Source organism: Poecilia mexicana, unplaced genomic scaffold (genome assembly GCF_051168715.1).
Source record: "Poecilia mexicana isolate PSO_F unplaced genomic scaffold, ASM5116871v1 scaffold_20, whole genome shotgun sequence".
Classification (NCBI taxonomy): Eukaryota; Metazoa; Chordata; class Actinopteri; order Cyprinodontiformes; family Poeciliidae; genus Poecilia; species Poecilia mexicana.
The window spans coordinates 11,441,159-11,453,404 of NW_028263389.1; the positions used below are offsets into that span (position 1 = coordinate 11,441,159).

A 12,246-nucleotide genomic window follows, 5' to 3' on the forward strand; every position below is an offset into this window, starting at 1 on the left:
TTAGGCTGTAGTTCCTCAATCAACGACAAAGATTCTTACCTGAAAACACGGATCTTTTGTTGGCATCCCGTGAACTACCTATGGGAAAAAAACAAAAACGCACATCAGAGTCACCAGAGTTCATTTATGCTTAGGAATAGCTAAACGTGTGAAGAAAAAATAAAATCTTGTTGCTCTTCTGAGAGAAATGAAAGAAAAGTCATACCACCTTAAAAGAAAGAATTAAATGACTTGTTTGCTTTAGCTGTACCTTTCAATCCCTCTTCCCCCCACAGACACAAAATAATTGTTTAAGGATAGCATGAGTGTCCTGCCAATTGTAAAACCCTCTTTACACCAGATCAACACAGATTCAGTGTCCTCAGAACATCCATGACAATGTAATTGTTGGATAAATTCCTATTTGATGGCAAGCATGATGGTTCTCATACCTTAACACCGACCAAAATGTGTTTTTTTTTTTTTAACTTACATTTTTACTTCTTCTTACATGTCCATCCTATCACAACGCAACTTCCACAAGCGATACATTTGCACCGAGATGTTTCCTCACCAACTGTAGAAACTCCTTGTAAATATGGGAGGATTTTTTTTTGCCCCTCCAACATCAGTTTCAGCATTGATGTGGAAGGGTATGCACTCCCTTTGCTTCTCAATAGCATGACAGCATGCAGATGAGGGGGTTCTTTTGAAATGATCTCTCCATAACTGCAGTGAAAAAGCATCATGCGCACAAAAAATGTTTTTTTGTTGTTTTTTTTTTTTTTTTAAATCTACAAGTTGCTGTTTGTGCTTTTTTACACTTTAGTTTTCTTTGAGAATGCAACCAATACAATGGCATTTCAACAGTAGCCAGAAAGCCTCACAACTTTACTTTGGACACATCTGCTGCAATTCTGTTTCAGTGTACTAATGACGTCACGTCGTGATTTTCTGAGAAAATGAGTGGACAAAATTTTACCCTTTCTCCCCATCCTGAAATTAAAGTCGAGATTGACTTTGAGTGTTTATATAGAAGATGACTTCCTTCAGCTAACCAGCATACACTCGCTTTCAATGTATTTACTGTTTTGGGGATCATGATTGTTCATTTCAACTGTTTGGAGATATGCTAACATAGTAGCTGTGGTGCCAAGAAGGCTATAACGAGCAACTTGGAGAGTTGCCAGCACAGAGTGGACAGGACCAGGCCAGGTCCTTCAAAAAAGTCAAATCCTTCTTAAAACTTTCAGTGGGGTAAATTTCACCAACAAACAGCCACTCCAGCTACCAGTGTTCTCTAAGTAGCACCCAGGACCATTATATGCAGGTACCATAATAAGTTATCACCATTTCACCATTAGAAGTTTTAGTTTATGCTTAAAATTGTCAGGAACTATCCTGCTATATTGGGGACAAATAAAGATTTTATTGAATTCAAACTGTTCTTGATGGACCTCAAAAGACCTGCAGAGTTACATGTTACAAGACGGTGTTAGTGTGAATGGGGGGGGGGGAGGCTAAAAGAATAGAAAATTAAAATTGGCAGAAGCACAGACATCTGTAATTTGTTGCCAATAATTTAGGCTTAACAAATATGCAATTAGGGTATCCAGAGCAGAGATTGTGTGTGTTTCTCTCGAGGACATTAATGATGTTTAAGCTCAAGCAACCAACACTGTTACGTCTCCAGCAAACCTGTTTCTGATAACAGGCAAATAAAGTAACACAAACCACTTGTGAATGCAGTAAATAATGAAGACTATGCAGGATCTCAAGAGGCCAATAAAAACGAACAAAAAAATAAATAAATATTTTCACTGAGCGTGTCATCTAAGGTATTTTTGCGGATGTGCGGGAAAAAGCAGGTTTCACACACAAGCTAGTGAGAAAAAATGAGCAACTTTCACGTGCAATGTGTGGTATGCGGTCATAACGTTGTGGAAGTTTGTAGAATAACAGGAAATAACTTTGGATTTTCCACAACTATGGAGGTCTTGATTTGGACACGTCAGCAGGGATTCTTTGTGAAAGGTTTAGACGCACTAATGATGTGAAGTGATGTTTCACTGAGAAAATAGCATAAGGAAAGACAAATATTTTCGTCTCTTCCTAAAATAAACCAATCAAAAGTTATCCGTTTCATTTGTTGCTATAGGATGTTGATATTCAGTATTTGGAAGTAATTCAAAACACAATGGATGATTCAATTTTTATGTTACTTTGTTCATTAGCATTTTTAAAACTCAAAAGCTACCAAGTTTTTGCAGCTTTTGAATTGCAGAAACAACTCAAAAGCTGACAGAAAGACAGAAAGGGGCTGCCTTGTCTGATGCAGCCTTAAAAGATATGCAATGAGTCACACAGAAGAAATGACCAGCATAGCAGCATCAGAATGAAACATTTATCTTTTCGTTGTCATCACCTTAAAAGATTACAGGAAAGTCTGACCAACCAACTAACAGCTGGGGGTAATGAATCCAACTCAGAAAACTGAGCATAAACCTTTCAGCTACGGGTGTCACAACCCATCGAAGCATAAAACTCGCTCTGGAAAACACTAAAGAATCTGATTAAAGGGTTGAATGTGTCCTCTGAAGACGATTTTCTTGTTTCCCTCTGACTAATAACACCCTTCTCATGCACTCACACAAAGACATACAAACCAGATTTGAGTGAACAGTCCTACGGGGCTTCTCTCACGCCATAAGGTGCTTTGTCACGACTTGTGGCTGCTGGGTTTCTCTCTCTGACTTTCTGAGCCACGTCTAATTCAATCTGTGCTTAATATCCTTTCTCAATATGCCACTGTCACTGCCAAGGGCTCAGAGCAGGGCCCCAGGGGCCATTAGGAAAACCTATCCATTTATTGTGCAAGATACGCATTTGGCAAAACAACGACCCTCCAGAGTAACTTGTCAGAGGGGTTATATTTCCATGCGACAACCACTTGCCTGCTTGATCTTTCCTATGGCTAGAATTCTTGTGTCATAACGTCAGCGAAAGCTGTCCTTGCGAGTCCCACATGCAGTTAATTTCCAGTTTGAGTAACTGATCTTTATTTACTGTGAAAACATAGCTACACTTAATTCAAGGACAATTCTTATTTCGTGCATACATCATGTTTTGGACTCATTCATTAACAAACCAAAGTCAGGAGACGACTTAAATGTGGAGATGGTGGTCTGGCTAATGGCTTAAAAAAAATTTCATCCAAGCGACGACGCAGAACACTGGTCCAGGACAAGAGGTGCTGAGAAGCATGTTAGGCAACTGTAAAGGTTGGTTTTGAAATTTACACTGGTTGTAATTTCCTCGGGGAAAAAAAAGGAAATACGGAATGAATTAAATTGCAAATGTGAAAAGATAAATGTTTTGACTAACCCCAAGTACTGTGTAAATTTACAACAAAGATTTTCCACTTTAGAGCTGGGATACAGCGCCTCACGAAAGTACTTTTTCAGACTTTGTCACATCACAACCACACTGTTTTGGATCTTGTCGAGATTTTATGCAACAGATACAAAAAGTAGTGTGAACTTGTGATTTGGAGGGAATATAGTGCAATGCATTGTAGCATACAAGATACTAGTAGTGCAGCATCCATTGGCATTCAGAACATGTTGGTTCTAAGCCTTCTAAAAATGTAAAACAGAAATTTTAAAAAATGAAAATACGTTGTCAAAATCAACAAAATAGCATGTTGTAGCATTTATCATGACATAAGGTATCTGCACTGGCTCTTGGCCAGATATAGATGAGAATTTGTCCTGGACCAATAAATATACCTGAGCTAGGGTCTCTTTTTTTCAATGGTGATGTCTTGACTGTGCAAATTAACCATCCGTTCCTTTCAGTCTTTCATCTTATTGGCCAAACCCAATGACAAAAGCTTGTGAACAGCCAATAAAGGCCGGTATGTTAATCAGCTGGGAGTTTCCCCCACACCAAGAAACTTTACTCTGTAAACAAGCTTCATTTAAACACAAAGCTTAGCATTTTAAAACCTTCCAAGCTGCAATTTAAACATGGGTGCTTTCTTCATGGCTTCGACTAGTGTGTCTACCGGAAAAACAACAATTACAACTTTCTTGGAAAACTATGTTTTTATCTCTTGCCTTCAGGTCACAACATGAACCTGGAAGTTTAACTCCAGAGAGAGTGAATCCCATGTTTATATCCAAACGATACTTAAGTTTAACACCTTAATATAAACTAAAGTAGTTTTTTCAACATCTGTGGAAAAGGGGGTTTCCTGATATGTAGGTATGGTTGTTGAAACACAAAGAAAGCAGAGTCATCTTGACATAAATTAAAATACTAATGATCTAACAATGTTTTTTTTTGTTTTGTTTTGTTTTGTTTTGTTTTGGGGTTTTTTCTCCATTTCTGCTCGAGCAACTTGTCCCTGGTTTTACTGTGGCGCGTCACAAATGGCATCACGAAGACCATGACGACCGCAGGAGAAAGACGAAACTAAACATGTGGAGACATTTAAATTAGAATTAGGTTATGAAGCAATATCTCAAGCTTTGAAGATCTCGCAGGGCACTGTTCAATCCATCATCTGAAAATGGAAAGAGTTTAGCACATCTGCAAAACCTACCAAGACATGACCATCCTCCTGAGCTGACGGGCTTATTATCCAGAGAGGCAGCCAAGAGGCTAATGGCAAATCTGGAGAAGCTGGAGAGATCCACAGCTTAGGTGGGAGAATTTGTTGATGGGTCAGCACAGGAACTATATCTGGTTGCAACACAATGGAGCCCCGGATATTTGCTGTTTGGTACTTGTGGATTTTCTGTGGAGCATAACTCCAAAACCCCTCTATTCACAGATTTTTGAATAAGGGAATATCTGAAATATTCGAAAAAGAATGCAGCCTGGGAACCTGAAATACTTTGGTGCAATTCTACTCAATGTGCTTATTGGCTGGCTCTGGCACTGCAGTATGAAAACTTACTCAAAACACTTTATTTCAGCGATACCAACATCAATAACAACAATCCGACACCGAAATATTTCAAACAGTACAGCTACAATATGCCAAATTATTCTTGATGTCGCCAACACCCAAAATTTGTACCTGTGATATGAGCTACAGTCAAGTGAACAATTTCTACTTAATTTAGTTTCTGCTTGACAGCAAAATCTTGATTAGTTTTCTATGTAAATTTAGGCATTAAGGAGTTGGTCTTCGATGCAACCATCCAGGTGTTCGACTCCCGGCCTAAGGCATTGGGTAAATGCTTCTCCTTCAATCTCTACCTCTTTTCTTGTCAGGTTGCTTCAAATGAAGGCCAATAGCAACATCAAACTGTATTATAACTCAGCCTCTACATTCTTATGGCTGGTAGAGTCACATGCTATGGATTATTTTTGTTGGTGATTCGCATAAAATCCTAGTAAATACACTGAAATTTGTGGCTTTTAGGTGAAAAAATGTGAGCAACTTCAAGGGGTGAAAATACTTCAGCACTTTAGAGTGTTTGATGGCATAATTAACATAGTTACGATATCTTTAACTTGTAGAAGTGTCATATGTAATTGCTTAGCAATTAAGTAGAAAACCCCATCTGGCTTTAAAGTCATTAAGGCCTTTGCTTTAGATCCCCTACTTGGGCAGGTGTTGCACTGTCAGGCTCAGCACTAAGGCTCTAAAACATTCCTCTCCATGCGTTTTTTGTTTGCTCAAATAAATCTGTTCTCTTCCAGAAATAAGCTCTGGAGCAAGACCTTAAATAATGATGAAATATATCATTTTTCATTGAGAGAGCGTCCAGGCTGTAAATTCTTACCCATATCTCAAAGGATCAGAGATGTTTAGCTAAACATTAACCAGTGCTAAAACAAGCACAAACCTGACAGCTCCGGTTGGATCACAGAGGACTGAGAAGTACTTAGCTTCCCCTGTGGAGGCCCTGGCTATTGGACCGTAAGGCCCTCATGCATCTGTGTGATTTACGAACCGGAATGTCAGAGGAGGGGGCAGACCTCAGTCGAAGCTAATGGATTTGGGTTTGTTGTGCTGCAGCCAGAGCTTTACTATGAACGATTTATGATGTTCGACAACAATCATTCAGGTGGATTGACTACATCTTGATTCAGACGTGCCACCAATGAGGCCAAAACAGGAAATTTCACATGAAAACCTTCCAACCCTTGTTAGAATCCCCAACAGTGATTTTTTTTTTCTTACAATGGGGTAATTTTGTTTTGCTACTTTAATGCAGTGGTAATTTATTGGGGGTAAAGTGACACGGTGAAATAAGCCTCCCATTTCAAGATAAAAATAAAAGAGCTGCAGGAAGGTAAAATCATTATGGGAGCAGATTTGTGAGATGCAGATTCATAAGGGAGACACAAAAACTGAGCAAACTTGTGAATAACTGCTTCCTTTTGGAACAGAAACCTTGATCATCATACAAGCACCTGAATGCAGAGAGAAGTAAAAAAGAAAAAAGAAAAAAAGAAGGTAGGTGACTCACTTTTATCCTGTTCAGGAGGCTCCATGATGTCACTGTCTGTGTCACTGGGAATATGCCAGGGCTGTCTGATGGCCTGAAGCTGCTGGTAAAACTCATCCTGAAATAGAAAAAAAAGGACATAACGCTGGAGAATTGATGCGAGACAGAAATATGGATGCTAGGAGAGAGACTGTTATTAGCCAAAGTATCTCAGTTTGTCAGGCCACACGTTAAAAGCCATAATTAAGGTCAGACAGATTTATGGCTTAAGTACTCATTAAAACGTAAACGTAAGGCCTAAAACGTAGTTTCAGAAACAGCTGAGGTTAAGTACAAAATGTAAAGACAAGCTAATGTGAAGGCCGCAGTGCTACAGGGATGTAAAAAAAAAAAAGAAATAAAATAAGAAGTATGTATGCCCTTTTCTTCTGAGCGAATACAAAAGGGAAGTGTTAATCAATAATCAATAAGAAACAGACTGCGCAAAAAAAATTCATTCAAGGAGGAACCACAATGTGAAAAACACAAGCTGATCTACAGATCATTAAAAACTATAAGAAAAACCCCAAATATTCAGTTTTTCAAACCAACAGCAGTTTAGGGAAAATAAAAACAGCCAAGCACGGTGGTGGTGGTCTGATGGTCTGAAGCCGCTTTGTGCATTCAGAATCTGAAGGACTTAATTAAGGGAACTACAAAATCTTCTGTCTGTGCTGCTGCCAACACAAAACCTGAACCGTAATGTTTCTATGACACCTCAAGGCACAGTACACTTTTCTCATGTTTTTGTAAGTCAGTGCAGTACAAGCATGCACATTTGTATCAGGTAAGCCTTGCTGGTACTTGATTGAATCCCTTTTCTGGTGCAGAATTGTTGTCATTCTCTGTGGTATAGTCTAACAAGATATCAGTATCAGTAGCATAGAAACTGGGTCTTCCAGCATCATCCTGCTGGAAATAACCATCTGAAGATGGGTACGTTTTGGTTGTAAAGGGACAAAATTATACCATAAGCAGCCAAAACAATGGTGGACGGCAGGATGGATTAATGCGGTCATGATTTTGTTGACAAATTCTGACCCCAGTATTTGAATGTTGCAGCTGAAAACGACACCAATCGGACCAAGCAGGGTATTTACAATCTTTTAAGCTCATTCTCTGCTTTAATCGGTTCTGCCACAGTAAGCCCCGACCAGATTTGTCTCCATTTGCAATGACATTGATTTGCAGCCCTTCAAGCTGCACATCTCTCAGTAGAATGGGTTTGCTATGAAGAAGCGAGAAAAGGTGCAGCTCTTGAGGAATTAAGCCTAAAAGCATCAGTTCAGATTCAAAATAACTTTCGTGCAACGAAGAACTTTGCTTCAAATAGTAAACGACATGGACATCTCTGAACAGAAACGAAAAAAAAGTGGAATGAAAAATTTGTTTATTGCATTTTTTTTTTTTTAAACTGACATGAAAATATACTTTTTTAAATATCCACCCATTATTTATACCCACTTTTTTAGGGGGGATAATATCTATCTCCAGCGATCATTAGGCGAGTGGCAGCACAGGTCACCACTTCATCATAGGGCAACACAGAGACACACAGGACAACCACACACATACACACGCACACGTGCAAACCTAATAAGGGAAATTTAGAAAGGCCAATTATCTAAAAAGTAAGGTTTTTGGATAGTTGTACGAAACCAGAGTAAGAAATTATTCCAGATATTTGTTCAAAAACAAATGGTCAAATTCATTTATTTAATGAAAACAAAAATGCTTTGAACCAATAATAACTTAAAGAAGAAAATCTGACTGTTTCTCATTCCTACTGTATAGGGTTTCAGTCGCTTCTCAGTTTCTAACCAGGCCTTCGTTTAAAGGATTTAGTCTTCCACGTGAACAGGTGGCCCCAATAAAAACAGACTGGGCACCCTGGAATAAAGTTTTGGATAATGTCACTAAGTGTCAACTGGCGTAACTGTCAAACTGCATACAAAGGGAGTGTAAAACCCCTGCCCGTCATTAGGAAAGCCTTCAAAAAAGGGCTCGTATTTAACAGGGCTCCTGTTAAGTAGATCATGAAAGGAAAATAAGAAAGAAATCCCTCTGAAAACACCTCTTTAATGCCAGGCTCATTTTTCCACAATGAAATGACATCCTACTGTACAGACCTCCGCGGCTCTGCGTGAAACCCCACACGAAGAGTGTGCACGTTTTTGCCTTGTGCGCGCACTCGGTCGTAATCCGTCTCTGTAAATTCTCCCAAGCTTCTCACTCTTGGTGTTCCATAGCTTTGACGAACAAAATATTTTTTTAAGCCATGACCAATAGCTGCATCCTGTGTATTAATCAGCATGTATAAAATTTATCTTTTTTTTTTTACACAGATGTATACAAGCTAATTCAATTTAAACACCGATTTTATTTGCCGTCTAGAGAAGATGTGCTTTCCTTCAGTATCTATGGTCCACACATGGATCTACTCATAACAGACAGACACAAGGATTGCTAAAGAGGCAGAAGTAAACAGCTAGACCGCCTCTGTCTAAAGGTTAAGAAAATATACAAAAACTAAGTGCAAAAATAACAATTTGTGGTCCTTGTGTTTGTGGACATTTTGTTTGCCTAGCCTATACTTTCTGGAGTCTTGTGATGATTATTTCCAGGAAATTCCTGTGGAAACCCAGGGATTATCCTGTCTGTCAAACAAGAATTTACATTTATAATGTTTTGTGCAAGTGTTTAATTTTTTTTTCTTCTTTTTTTCACATTTTGTCATATCACCACCAGGAACTTCAACAGATTTTACTGGAATTATCTTCTTCTTTTTTTTTTTAAAAGAAATAAATGTTAAAGAAAAAAATGCCGTGCATTTGTGTTTAGCCCTCTTTTACTCTCGCAACCCCTTTAAGAAAATCTACTTCAACTAATTGCAAACTAAATTCAGATGTTCTAATGAACTGCACCATGACGACCTAGGAAAGGTAGTTCTGGAAGAAAATTTGTTAAGGTTTCCTACAAAATAATGGGGCAGAGGTTCAACTTCCAGTAGGATAATATGCCTGAAACACAGCCAAGGCTATAAGGTGAAGAGATGTTCTCTATCTGAGCTTCCTCAGTTTGAGGTCTTTATAAAGAAGAAAAGACAAAACCTTCCGTTTCCAGATGGGCAAAGTTAGTAGAGGCACTATGAAAATGTAAGTAAAGAAAAAGTTACTTCTACAAAGTACTGACTGAATACAAATGCGTACCACACTTTAAAGACACTTGTGGGGGAAAAAAAACAACAAAAAAACACATGCAACACAATTATGTGTTACTGTGAGATAGTGGTCCCTAAAGTTGGTCCTCGAGGGCCGGCATCCTGCATGATTTAGTTCTCTCCCTGGTGGTAGTAACAACCATTTCAGCATGTCAGTGTTCTTCTTAGGCCTTCTAACGAGCCATCATTTGATCCAGGTGCGTTAAGCCAGGGAGGAAACTAAAACATGCAGGATGCCGGCCCTCGAGGACCGACGTTGGACACCATCGGTCTATAGTATATAACCACTGCAGTGGTTATACAAGTAAAGACATCATGTATAGACAGTGGGATTTCTTTGGCATTTGTTTCCAGTATATAAACGATTAATTTGATGTTTCAATGTTTATAAAAGAGAGGACAACATACAGCTCAACACAATTACCCGTTTCTTGGACATTTATAGTAAAAGATGTGCATAAACAGTGATCAGTGTGCTTCATAATCAAAATGTTCATCTGCTGCCGTCTTACCTCAGACAGATACGCCCGAAGGCTGGCACCAAGGCTGTCTGTGGTACTTAGTCCCGGAGGGGTGAGCAGTGGTCGAGGAAGTGGCGGCTGACTTGTGGGCGTCACAGGTCGGCTCCTTGACCTCCGGAATGTTACTTCTTTATGAGCGCCGGGGTTAAAGGAGGAGCGCGTCAATAAACTGTTTGGGGTCAGGGGTCTGCTGGGTGTTCTGGGGGTTTGAGTTCTGCTGCCAGGGTTGCTGGGGGTCCGGCCCATTGACATGGACATAGATAGGGAGGTGGGCTTGGGGCTCAGCAAGGGGAGGCCGATACCACAGGACTTGCCTGAAAGGCCACCGGCTGGAGACTGAGGCCTGGAGATGAGGCTGGTGAGAGGAAGAGTGTCTGGTAGCGTCCGGTGCCGTAGTGGGGTGTGGAGTAGACTTCCATGTGGATTGTTGGTGCTCCGACTGGTCATCTTTCCTACTTCTGCCAGCTTGGCCAGGTCTTTCTCAACCTCTGAAATGATAAAAGGAGTTTCAATTTCAAGGTTCTTATTTAAATGTAAGAGATGTTATATTACAAATAGTGATCAAAAGAAAATATATTTAAGAAAATCTACAAGACGACTGTTTTATGTTGAAGATTTTTTTCAAAAAACATACCAAGGAACATAATATTTTATCGTCTTCATTATGGTGCGTATAAGCGCCACAAACCCGACCTTTAACGTCATTTAATTGCATTTTTCTAAGTACCCTCAAAATACCTCCGACCAACCTTTTGATTAGCTATAATCCCTTTTCCACACACAGCTTACTGAAACCTCAAAATGTCAATGTTTCCATGTTCGTCATCCTTTAGAGCTTGATCTGAGTGTCAATATGTCAGAGACCAACTAAATTCATTAGATTCATTAGAGTTTCAGATAAGATTTTAAAATAATCCCTTCTTAATTTAAGAATATTTAATCATAAATATGGAAAAAGAAAAAACATGGAATCACTCAATACAATGGTTGTAAGTCTGAAACCTTAAATGTTGCAACAGATGATTGATTACTTGGATTCTTGAATCCCTCCAAAGTGCAAAGAGTGCAGAAAAAAAAAAACCAAATCCCTTTTTTGATTGACCTCAGCTTGGCAATACATTTCCTAAAAGTCTGACTGATTGGCTGATGAGGGCCTATTGATTGGTCTCTGAGATGCCAGCACCCCAAGGCACTTGAGCTCTGAGACTCAGATGAATAGAATTAGACGAAGGTTTGCCTGAGTGAGAACCAGGACTGATTTACTGCATATTTTTCTTTGTTTGTTTTTCTCATCTGTGTAGATTTTGCTACAATTAATGTTTTTCTTTCATCAGCCACTTAGCTGTTCAGGAGTAAAATTCAAGCAAGACTCCCCCCCCCCCTCTTTATTGCATTACTAATTTCTCACTCCAATGAAGAAAAATTGAAGATTGTTTTTTCTAGTTTGTGTTTCTTTCACTTCTAATAATCGGTTCTCAGAGAAAAAGTAAGAAGATTAACTTAATTCCAGATAATCATTAGATCTCTGTGGGTTTTTTTGTATGGTTTTTGATTTGAAGTGGAACAATTTTAATGATTACAAATTTATTATAAGAAATACACAAAGCCTCCTTCCTTCTATTAATGTGTATTCATGAATTTGCTTAAAAGATTTAATCATTCGAAATAGATTTCTGATAACAGATTTATTCACATCATTTCATTTAAAGTGGATATCAGTGTCTTCCACAAATTTAACTGACATTTGGACTCAGTTTGCAGATCTTCGTGATGGTGCCTGCAGTACTCTGTACAAATCCCAGATCACTATCAAATTATCTTCCAAGATTCCATCATAACGTCACCCCTGCTTTTGATCATAACTCAGAAGGGGGGAAAAAACAAACACAAAAAAAACACAACAAAATACGCAGGTCTACGTCCCACTGGCCAGATGATTCACAAATTTTACTGAGCATTAAAGAGGGTGAGACTTGCTTACTTTCATCCTTCTTCTGGGTAATAGATGACAATATTTATA

At 38.9% G+C, this 12,246-nt stretch overlaps 1 protein-coding gene across 2 annotated transcripts in view; it reads right to left on the reverse strand.

The window, feature by feature from the left end:
• cunh8orf34 (chromosome unknown C8orf34 homolog) overlaps window positions 1-12,246 on the reverse strand; it is a 79,638-nt gene that overhangs the window by 1,237 nt on the left and 66,155 nt on the right. The window contains exons 12-14 of one of the 2 annotated variants that reach the window (XM_088001342.1): window positions 10,218-10,714; window positions 6,468-6,564; window positions 40-78 (exon numbers count right to left, since the gene is read on the reverse strand). In XM_088001342.1, the coding sequence (XP_087857468.1) occupies window positions 40-78; window positions 6,468-6,564; window positions 10,218-10,714 (633 nt within the window). Of the gene's footprint in view, window positions 1-39; window positions 79-5,739; window positions 6,565-10,217; window positions 10,715-12,246 lie in introns of those variants that run through there. The other variant, XM_088001341.1, reaches the window with a different exon arrangement.